The following is a 10,416-nucleotide window of genomic DNA, read 5'->3' as shown; positions in this document are numbered from 1 at the left end:
CTGTATGTCTCCTGACTTCTTTTGTGTACAATACTTTTAATTTCTGCACAATTCCTTTTACTCAAGTTTATATTGTTAACACTAATGTACAACTTTACAGTTGCACTATTAATATTAAAGACCGGCAACAATATGGGAACTAGTTGATTTTATCTTACAACATGTGTTCAGTTATATAGTTTAATATCTTGTGCACCTCTTCTGGTTTTCTGACCTTCCAGGGGGTCAAATGTTTTGTAGTTAAAGGTATGCTTAAGGATTTTTACACAATAAATGCTTTTAGCTACTGCATTTTGACCATCAGTTTGTGTCTTTCAGAAGGACAGTTTCAATAAGGCACACCTTATTTTCCACTTTTTTAATCAAAGAAACATGACACTGTCACAATAAATAAGCATGCTTTTATATACTGTTGACACTTGCCTCCTTGGAAACAAGAGAAAATTAAGTCTCAATCCAAATGGAAACTGAGATGCAACAGCCCCGTTTTTATGCTTCATTATCGTGCAATATTGTACATAGTGAGAACACCAGAGGTTTTGGGGGAAAGGAGTTTAAGTCCTGTTTTTGTCCTTTTCATTTTCCTACAAAATATAAATCCAGCCATCAATGGTGTGCTGTAGTGGTGCTGGGACAAGAGCCTCGTTATTTACAGGTAAAGATGGCAAGTGATTTCAACTCTTATGAATGTCTTCTCAGCAAAGGTTGTACAATAACTCCCTGTACTACAATATGCCACTTTGTTGGTAGGGTCTGAGCTGCTGGGCAAGCGCAAAGTATAGTTTATCAAAACAAAAGGAAAAAAGCCAATGTATGAGGATGCATCAGCACCCAACATCTAAGCACTTCTTTACAGTCTGTGTGTAAACACTGTCCAGGCCGGATTTCTGCTTTATAGAATAATAGGAGTTCCAGCCTCTTTTACTTCTTAAGACATCATTCAAAGACAACCTCATTTTATGTAGCTGTGTAGTAAAGCCTCTCTGAAAATATAGGATATCACAGTTATATGTGTATAATGGCCAAAGTTTTGAAAGACTACTGCTGAATTGAATGATAATGATGAAGAGTCACCTCAGAAATGTATCCATGAAATAAAAAAATAACATGCCTATGGTACCTCTTAAATTAGTAAACAAAACCACAGCAATATTAACTGGAGTCCTTAATGACATCCGGGGACATGCGTCTTCTTGAGGTGCATCAGATGAATCCAGCAAAATGCTCAACAGAAAGCGCTTTGGTTCCCAACACATTTCACTCGGGTGGGCTTCAGTGACTTGCCAAGCAGAGGCTCCAGGCGTCTCCTTCCACAGACTAATCTTCACCAAGTCTGAAGGGATGTTAAACTTAACCGAGACCTGGTCACCACATCATTTGGCCAAATAAAATAAAGGCAGCATAGAACATGCAAGACAATAAAAGATACAAGAAAAGGTTAGACTGTTGTGCAGCAGAAAAGGTGGCATGTAACGGGCTTCGGAGCTGACTGCGCCACCGCTCAACAGCAATCTCAAATGAAAACACTGCGCATTCAGGGGAATTCTTTAAGGGTCACAAAGCATAAAAAGATAGATCTTCCATAGACTTGTAAACTAGGCATAGTTTATATTTAAAATAATTTGTTTTACAATGCCATGTACGAAAAAAAGTATATCCCCGTTGTATTTTCAAATGTACACGCATCTATTTACAGGTCGTTGTTCTGTGCATGTGTGCAGATGTTAGAGGATGTCTGATTTGTTTTTTAATTCTACAGACAGAAAGAAAATTTGTACATCCAAACCTCTGCAGATGGCGAACATTTATATTAAACAGCTTAGGAGAACTCCATTACACTGCTCATGCAGAACACTATCCAGTCAAGTAAATTTAATCCAGCTAGACTTTTACAGTATTAAATGTCTATAAAAGAACCAACTGTCTGCCAAAGGACTAAATGAGCATGTACTGTGAGAGCAGTATAAAGGAATTAATTTACATTTTAGCCTGGAAAATCCACCAGGAAATGGCAGTTTTTGATTCGTTGCAGTATCGAGGAACACAAATTTGTGGAAAACGTTTCAGAGCTAACATGAGTTGGAGGCATGGAAGACAAGATGCAGTTTTTAGGTCTTAATTTTGAGATTTAACAGTGATGAAATCAGACAGGCAACAGGATGGTGTGCATATTGGCCATTGTGGTGCTACGGGTGTCGAGTTTGTAGCAAACAAACTTGTAAAAAAGAAGGCTCAGACTGCTGTGGTGAATGGGGTGTTGACTGTGTAACCAAAGGCAATGGTGGAATGATGCCGGGGAGGAGCTGATGAAGGGAGTATGGAATCCTCACACCTGACTGGGCTTTAGTTGCTGAGAAGCAGCTCTGTCGCCGTTTCCACATCCCATGATTTTGAAGACAAGGCCGCTATTACTGCATTCTGTACATAAAGCGGAAGAGTAGCAGGTTATTTCTGTAGAACAAGTGGCAAAACAATTTGAAGGAAGATAAGTTGGATGTTGCACATTATGATAAAAGACAAAATATTTCTATGGCAATCAGGTAATACTCTGTAACAGTAAGACTGTTTACTATGATAAGCTTATTGTCAAATATGAAGGGTTATCTTTTTTGATGCGGTCTAGAAAATATCAAAAAAAAACATTAAAAAAAACAAACTAAACTGATCATTTACTAATTACAAAAGAAAAAATCCCAAACTCTGCGTTGGTGTAATGTTATAATACTGTTATACTATAAAACAACAAGTGGCTCTGACCTTATCAAAACCCATGGCACAGAGTTTGTCTATTTTACGTGTGTAATCAGGACTGGAGACTGGAGCGCCTGCATAGACGTGGGACCACAGCCTTGCAGTCTGTTTAAACATTTCTGGGTTCTGCTTATACTGAGAACAGAGAGAGACAGATAAGTTACAAACTGTCACAATAGACAAAACACGCCAAAAAAATCTGTTCTACAAAATCCCCTCTGCTCTATTTTAACTGAACTGTTACTATACTGTTACTATATATACCATGCAGCATGTCTTTCTCACCTGGTTTGCTACAACTGCATCCTGTGGGTCATCTGGTTCTGCAGCAGCAAGCAGAGCCTGTAAAGACAACAACACCGTCCGCAGGGTCATAGCAGCTGCCCTGGGTGAGACAGATTCAAATGTGGATCAGAGAAGAAACCGGGATTAACCGAAACGATACACTATGTTTAGGGGGTTCAAACACATGTTTCTCACCACTGGTCTTTTAAAATATCCAGACATATTGCTCCTGTCACAGAACTGATGTTAGGGTGCCAGATCTTAGTGATGAAACGCACCTATGAAATACAGATGTTGAGTTTATCCAATAACAAGTAATGAAGAAAAACAAAAGCAGGTTCACATTTCAATGTGTGTGCATTTACATTTTGTATAATCATGAACACACTTTAGTATTTGATCGAATTTGTATGTAAAAGTATGTAAAAGACACTGAAGCGCATACCTTCGGTGGGTTAAAAGGATATGTTTCTGGGATTTTTATTTCAAGCTGATACCTGCCGCCTGAGAAAGAAAGAGGAAAAACATGTTTTAGCAGCAGATGTCACACAGTATGCACCTTGTGTCAGGTCATTACTATGCAGCTGTGAGGCCATACCTTCGTATGGTGTGTCTGGAGGACCTGCTATCTCCCCCCTCAGCTCTGTGAAGTTCTCATCGACCAGATCTACTTTAATCTGGTTCCTACTTGTCTGTAAATTGGAAGAAACAAGAGGAGCAATAGGAGTGTTTGAATCACAGCAGGGTTTCACTCGCTGCACTGTCAAGTCTCTATTAAAATGTGAAAACAAACGGTCTGATTTATAACTCTGAAGTAAGAGACGTGCACGCTGTTGATGACGCGACAGCTGTTGTTTTCTATAATAATCTACGACGCGTAGGGGCATCAAGTTGGAAACGCATACTTTAGCATAGGCTGCTGTTCCAGCCAGGCTAGCAAAAGTTACACACAAATCTACACAGGGGCACGTTGGCGAGATATTAAAAACTTTAAATGAGAAAACGCCGACCGTGAAGGCCATGGATAGTTAGAGACGTTTAAGTTGTTGATAGGTATAGCGTTAACACCACCGGCTAGCTAATGCTAGCTGTGGATGAGATATCAAAATAACCACTAGCGAGCTAAAGCTAGCCGTTAAAGCCAAGTGACAGTAGCTCGGCGTAAACAGCCCCGGCGGCTTGTATGAGGTGTGTGCCGTTGACAGCACAAGGAAGGTCCACGCTAGATAAGTCATCACACAGCTGTTGCCCGTGGGCCCGTCAGTTCACCGAGCCAAGTCCCCGGTGTTTCCTTAACACGCCGGCTGACATTACAGGAGGGCTCCGACCACCGAGCTGCAGCGCTAGCTAAAGTTCTCCCGTCGAGGCCTGACCTGCTGGGACGCCGTTAGCTAGCTTCAGGTATGTTCGCTCTGTCATTCCGACTGACACAGACCCCCTTCACGGAGTTGGGCAGCGAGCCACTAAAGTGGACGGTACCGCACCTCTTCGCTCTTAAGAACTTCTTTGAACTCCCGCTTGATCCTCTGAACCGCGATGTTAGCCATGGCTGCGTCTCGAAGCTAGACCCGGGGCCCTTTTTCCCTGTGTGGTCCGTCGGTACGGGGGCTGTCTGCCGTCTGCTCGCTGCTCTCCACGCGCGCGGATCCGTCCTTTCACTTTCAGCGCCAGCTGCTTTCTTTCGCTTCAGGAGCGGCTCGCCGTTGCCGTCGACCGACCGCCTGCCTGACGAGCTGCCAGCGCACAGCGTCAGTCAGTCCAGAACATACACACACTGTGCGGATGAACGACGTGCTAACTGGAACTTTCAATAATGAGCTGCTGGGAGAAAAACTGGATTCGGTGTCATGTCAAACTTGCCTTCGCGACGTTTCTCATCTTGCACCGAACACATGCGTAACGAGCCGGGCTTTTAATCGGATTGTTGTTGTTTATAGTTTTAATAATTACAAGAGCCCAAAATGAAAACACGCAAACATGACAACAACGTTGTCCTTTTCTGGTGTTTTGCTTTTTCTATTTAGTGAGTTGTAATGAAATTGTTTAATGGTTGAATGGTTAATTCACAAATGTATTAGTAATTTATAAACCTTTTTATTATTATTTTATTCGAATACATCAAGGAGACCTCTTAAAAGTATATGAATGTAAATTGCAGAATTGCCATATAAAAGCTTTGGGGTAAAAGTAATAGTGTGAATACTTAAATCAAGTACAGGTGTATTAGTAAATGTACTCAGTTAAGTTTCACCTTTGTGGTTAAACAGCTGTACAGATGTGGAAACTATGTTAATTTGCATATTTAATGACAGACAGCTGGACTGTTTGTTTACCATCCTGGCGTTATCATCGTGCCTTACTCTAATTGGATTAGAAACCTGTCCGTCAAACGTTTTGACCAATAAGAGACGCTTAATGCGCTTACCGAATTCCCGGATGTCAGCCGTAAAGAATAGCTGGTTGGTCGATTCACGTGTATTATACAAACACAGACGGTAGGTTAACATGTCTGCAGTTTAGCCTGTGGGGAACAAACTGTGCAGCTGTGGCTGTCGGGCCCTTTAAAGACACTAAACGCGTTTCCAACAGCCATACGTCTTAAGTGGGTAATATTTATTTCACTTCTGCTTGTCGTTACACCCGCCTACTCTCAAACGTTCAGTAACAGGCGCAGACGTGAGTCTTTTCGTGGGCATTGTTAGCAAGATGCTAGTCTGTGCTGAGCTATATAAATTCGGTTTAGTAATAGCAAAACTCAGCTGTGGATGGTCTATGTTGCATTAAATCTCCTTGAATTGGCCACAGTTACCACTTTGATAGTGGATTAAAAACGGCTTTGTGCAAAAAACATAGAAAAGAACCCTGCACGTCTATTCAGTTGTAGTTCTTTGTTATGGGTTATTTTTGAAAAAGTTATTATTAAGTCAAATAATTTAGCCCTATATTTCGTTAAGTAAGTGAGTTCTAACTACATTGGCCTGTTTAACTTAGCATGTTTATGTATGTAGACTTTATAGTCTCCTCCCACAGTAGAGGACAGTGGGAAGAACCGGCATCGCTGGCTTTCTCTCACTTGTTCATGCGTACATCCTAGCTATATACAGTAATTTTGTCTGGCTCCAAGGTGTAAACTGCGTTCCAAGCAATGGCGGAGGGAGGCTTTGATCCTTGCGAGTGCGTCTGCACCCAAGAGTACGCTATGAGACGTCTCATCAACCTGGTAAGTAATGAAATGGAGACGCTCCTTCTTGTCTTGTATGTATGTGTCTGGCCTGATCATAACATGAGCTGGGGTGTGAGGACAGGTGAAAGCATTTCAGGTATGTAGCGTAAAGTGTCTGATGGAGGAGAAGGAAATGAGAGGCGGTAGAGGGGCACTCGGCCAACATATCCTGGATCCTGCTTTTTGTTTACCTTGAGACCTCATCAGGTCTTTCACTCAGTCGCTCTGTGTGATCGGGGTTGCACTGTACTTGGTAAATCCAGCTTGTCTTAAATGTGTTGTAATAGACGAGATCAAATTGTGCAGCATAACAATTACAAGCTGTACTATTGGTTGAGGCTTCTTTGTCCGGCCGGTGTGTGGGTGATCTTGCCAATTGTTAAAGTGCTTTGAGTACTGAAAAGGTATAAACGCACTGTACAAGTGCAAGACCATTTACCGTCTTATTGGCTCTTTGTAAACAGGTGTAACTTGCATGGCAGGCTGTAGTTTGCTCAAACGCTAAAGCCTCTTTGAGAGCTTTCTGGCTAGCTTGCATCAGAAAGGGTGTTGTCCAACCAAATCAAGAATTTACCATTCAGAGCAGTTCAGTATACTTGTAGACGCAGGAAGCTTTCACATGGATTTGTACTATTCACATGTGAAAATGTGATGTTGGTGATAGTAAGCTGTTAGTGATGATCTGTGATATTTGCATGTGTTCTGTAACAAGAAACCCTTAGAATGTAGGTCACGACAGAGTGTTTTTAGAGTGGAAGAATTAATTTTATCCAATAATATATTTTGGACATGTGGCTACTTTATTTCTTGTCTAATTTGTCTTTCAGCTCAGGCAATCTCAGTCCTACTGCACAGACTCAGAGTGCCCTCAGGAATGTATGTATTGCCACTTCTTAATGTGGTTCACATTAGACTGATAGGTATTAAATCAGAAATATTATATATATAATATAGTATATATTGTGTAACATACAGAGGTGTCTTTCTGTGTAGTGCCAGGTCCCGGTGGGCAAATTAGCGGAGGGAATGACCTGACCCTACCAATGGTTCTGATGGGATGGGTCGTGTTGGCTCTAGTCCTGTTTCTGCTGCGCCCATCCAGTCTCAGGGGCCCCCGCCTCACAGGCAAACACATCGGACCCCACAATGTCAGTGAACGTAACACTCATTTTATGTAATAAACAGTGACGTGTTAGTCATATTTGCTGCTCCTCCTCTGTTTACATTGGCACATTGAGTGTTCAGTGGACATTTACTGATATTGTATGAGGGGAGTTTGTTTTACCAGGGGAAGGACGTGCAGTTATATCAATAGTCTTTCCAAATTTAAGAACGCAAAGAAAAGAATCCCAAATGATAGTACTTGTGACAATTTATAAATTATAAAAATCAAATTACAACTTTATAAATACAAGAAAGACATTATTTTTCCAAACTGAGTAATGTTAAACATAGCTTTGTGCCTCTACTGTTGATTGTAAGTCAGTAGATCTGTGTTGGGTAAAGTTAAACTATTTACTGTTTCTCAAGATTGATACATACTCTGCCGAAAGGAATTATGATATTATTTGATTTATTGTCAAATATTTTGGGTTACAGAGCAATGGACGAGAGCCGCCCGCTCCTCCTGTTGATTAACAGCGGAGCCACACTACCAGTACTCCTCCAGCTGCTTTGACTGGGGCTGCACAGTTGGCAAGTAACTGTGACCAGGACCGTGTCGTCCTTCATACAAATATCTTTTGACTTTTCCTTTTCTGAAACTATAGTGTTCTTCAGTAGATTGGTCTATGATTACTGTTACTGAAGCTCAACTTATATCGCAAAGATTAAGCCAAAACCGTTTTAAAAACCGACATTTGAGAGCAGAGAGCAACATCATGTAAAGGCAATACATGCCCATAGAATTCTTTCTGCTTTGTTTTTGTCATTTTTGCCTAAAATACACTTAAAAGCAGGTGATTTAACATTTACACAGAAACCCAAATGGTAGCCATGCATAAAATATTGAAGACGGCATTGAAGTTGTCAAACTAACTACAGAAATATATTTGTATAATTTTCCAAATGTGTATCTCTGATGAATGGATTTTAGTAGTATGCTGATAATGACCACATGTTGATACAGTACTTTGGCTTAATGTGATACTAATCAGGGCGTAGTATCATTCTGGGTCAGGCTCTGATGCCAGTTCTGGTGCTGATTCATCTTCGGGAACTTAGACATGTAATCAAAATGAAGGAATGGTACAGGGGTGGGATGAGAAAAGAACAGTAGCACATAATCTTTGTTGGGGAAGTCAAACTTTGCAGTGGGGAGGTTCTTCAGTTGTTTACAAGTTTACTATTCTACTATAAACTGTGCCAATAAAACAATATGTATCACATACTATTTTAACAGATTATTTTAAATTCAGTGCTGCTTAAGGTGGTACATTCATTCCAATGCAATTCATTCATCTTTTAGTTTTCACTGAAATCAATTATCTTTTCATCTCAGCCAATAACTGGTCAGATCTCTTCTGTGTTTGCAAGAAGATAAATACCTATTCCTAAAATGGTAATAACAGATAGACAGATGTATATTACATACACACATACATACATATGAATATCTATAATATTATGGCAAACTTCTTAAAATTAGGTAGATTTTTTTAAGGCCACTGGACAGTAATAAATTGTCAGATGATGTGAGGTACTTATCCAGAAGGGGGTTGGATATTGTACAAAGGTGATACTACATGCACAGTGTATAAAACAATAAATTTTCCCTTTAGTTTAGAGGTTTCATTTGACAGATATTAAGAAGAGTGTTTGGAATCAGCTGAACGCTTGCATTTCAATCAGGCAATGTCATAAGTTGGAAACGGAACACACAAGGATTAAATGGTGTTGTCAATATAAAACTATGTACTTGGCACAAATCATATTATGATTTCATGTACTGTAGATGTTTGTGCTTAAAATAAGAACATGATAATTAAATACAGACTTAATAGTAGCTGAGACTCTTATTTTACTCGCACTTTCTATGTGGTATGTTGATGTTTTTTTAAAGGTGTGTTATTTTAATGATTGGTCTAAAAACAATGGCCTTGTGTAAAAGTTGGCCAGTTGTTTTCCTATTGACAATATTAACAGTCAAATTAATGGGAACAATTCAAAGTTATTATAATAAGTGTATGTATGAAAGTGTATGTAATTAATGAAAAGTAGCTTTTTCAGGCAGCGCCAATGTGGGGTTATTTCCTTATATCAGTGCTAATTTAGCAGACAACCTTTAGTGACAGAACAGTAATTTGATTCAACAGTCAGTTCTGTTTTGAACTTGGTGATAAGCCTGATGCATTTTTTTGAAAGAGAAATTTTAAGACGTTGTTTTTGCCCTACAGGTCATTTTTCTTACCTAATCTGCAAGTCTTCAACCTTAAATTTACTGGTGGAACTCAAGCTTTCTTTGATATTTTGCAAGTTATCTGTTGTCCTTTTGACTGCATTCTTTACATGAAGGGTTTGCTATATTTGTTAACATCATTATTACAGTATGCCCCTGTCATGAAAACATTGTTGTGTGTTTGGGCCTTAACTTTTTTGGATGTAGTTTGTCATGAATTACATTGATTTTTTTTTTAATTAATAGGTCTTTCTTAAATGTTTGGTCAAATAATTGACAAAACCTGGATTCAAGACCATCACATTACTTGGCGGCACTGTATTTCCTTGTCAGTACATTTTTTGTCCCCCATTTGCTGGACTTTATTGGAGGTCATCGAAAGGATATTCCAGATGGAATATTTTTGGCAAACCAAGGAAATCCTACTAGATGGTTGAGATGAACAGGAGGAGACCTTAATTTTTCATTATTGGTGTCTGTGAGTTAATAAAGGGCTTCAACTATGCACTTTTCCTATAACAAAACAAATAAAAAAATAGGTCACATTACTTGACTGTGTTTTTAGTTGACTGTGTTTTTCCTTTTTAAATGTGAAGTGTTATATAGGCAAACACATTCTGCAAACAATTCAATTACCTGTTTTGGGTTAAGAGACAGAATAAATCAAGCTATTTACATAGTGGTGAAGTGTGACAGAGAACATCTTACCTGTGAAACCCCTTTTGGGTGTAGGAACCTGATATAGTAACAAGGAACAACA

The 10,416-nt window shown here is 39.6% G+C and overlaps 2 protein-coding genes across 6 annotated transcripts; one reads left to right on the top strand and one right to left on the bottom strand.

Moving 5' to 3' along the window:
- Window positions 1-343: 343 nt before the first annotated feature.
- On the bottom strand, window positions 344-4,988 carry ube2kb (ubiquitin-conjugating enzyme E2Kb (UBC1 homolog, yeast)). Of its 2 annotated transcripts, none has more exons than XM_029152390.3 (7): window positions 4,521-4,988; window positions 3,635-3,728; window positions 3,482-3,540; window positions 3,232-3,314; window positions 3,037-3,136; window positions 2,758-2,886; window positions 344-2,418 (listed from the first exon to the last, which is right to left on the bottom strand). In XM_029152390.3, the coding sequence occupies exons 1-7, from the start codon at window positions 4,581-4,583 to the stop codon at window positions 2,344-2,346; spliced, it is 603 nt and encodes a 200-aa protein (XP_029008223.1). In that variant the 5' UTR covers window positions 4,584-4,988; the 3' UTR covers window positions 344-2,343. The 2 variants fall into 2 exon arrangements, with proteins under 2 accessions (XP_029008223.1, XP_055366876.1); XM_055510901.1 differs by lacking the exon at window positions 4,521-4,988 and adding an exon at window positions 4,306-4,420.
- Window positions 4,299-10,204, top strand: smim14 (small integral membrane protein 14). 4 transcript variants are annotated; one of them, XM_029152460.3, is made up of 5 exons: window positions 4,299-4,437; window positions 6,161-6,256; window positions 7,087-7,135; window positions 7,253-7,407; window positions 7,859-10,204. In XM_029152460.3, the coding sequence occupies exons 2-5, from the start codon at window positions 6,182-6,184 to the stop codon at window positions 7,895-7,897; spliced, it is 318 nt and encodes a 105-aa protein (XP_029008293.1). In that variant the 5' UTR covers window positions 4,299-4,437; window positions 6,161-6,181; the 3' UTR covers window positions 7,898-10,204. The 4 variants fall into 4 exon arrangements, with proteins under 4 accessions (XP_029008293.1, XP_029008276.1, XP_029008269.1 ...); XM_029152443.3 differs by lacking the exon at window positions 4,299-4,437 and adding an exon at window positions 5,472-5,531; XM_029152436.3 differs by lacking the exon at window positions 4,299-4,437 and adding an exon at window positions 5,483-5,638.
- The last annotated feature ends 212 nt before the right edge of the window (window positions 10,205-10,416 follow it).

Source organism: Betta splendens, chromosome 1, assembly GCF_900634795.4.
Source record: "Betta splendens chromosome 1, fBetSpl5.4, whole genome shotgun sequence".
Classification (NCBI taxonomy): domain Eukaryota; kingdom Metazoa; phylum Chordata; class Actinopteri; order Anabantiformes; family Osphronemidae; genus Betta; species Betta splendens.
Note: the sequence above shows the minus strand (reverse complement) of the source record. Positions and strands in the feature narration are given on the sequence as shown.

Excerpts from the sequence above, each read along its gene's own strand:
- smim14 (XM_029152460.3), top strand. The coding sequence starts at position 6,182 with ATGGCGGAGGGAGGCTTTGATCCTTGCGAGTGCGTCTGCACCCAAGAG. Across the intron at positions 7,136-7,252 it reads CTCAGAGTGCCCTCAGGAAT|TGCCAGGTCCCGGTGGGCAA; the intron begins GTATGTATTGCC and ends CTTTCTGTGTAG. Across the intron at positions 7,408-7,858 it reads AACACATCGGACCCCACAAT|AGCAATGGACGAGAGCCGCC; the intron begins GTCAGTGAACGT and ends TTTGGGTTACAG.
- ube2kb (XM_029152390.3), bottom strand. The coding sequence starts at position 4,583 with ATGGCTAACATCGCGGTTCAGAGGATCAAGCGGGAGTTCAAAGAAGTT. Across the intron at positions 3,541-3,634 it reads TCCAGACACACCATACGAAG|GCGGCAGGTATCAGCTTGAA; the intron begins GTATGGCCTCAC and ends TTTCTTTCTCAG. Across the intron at positions 2,419-2,757 it reads GTGCCATGGGTTTTGATAAG|AATGCAGTAATAGCGGCCTT; the intron begins GTCAGAGCCACT and ends CTTTATGTACAG.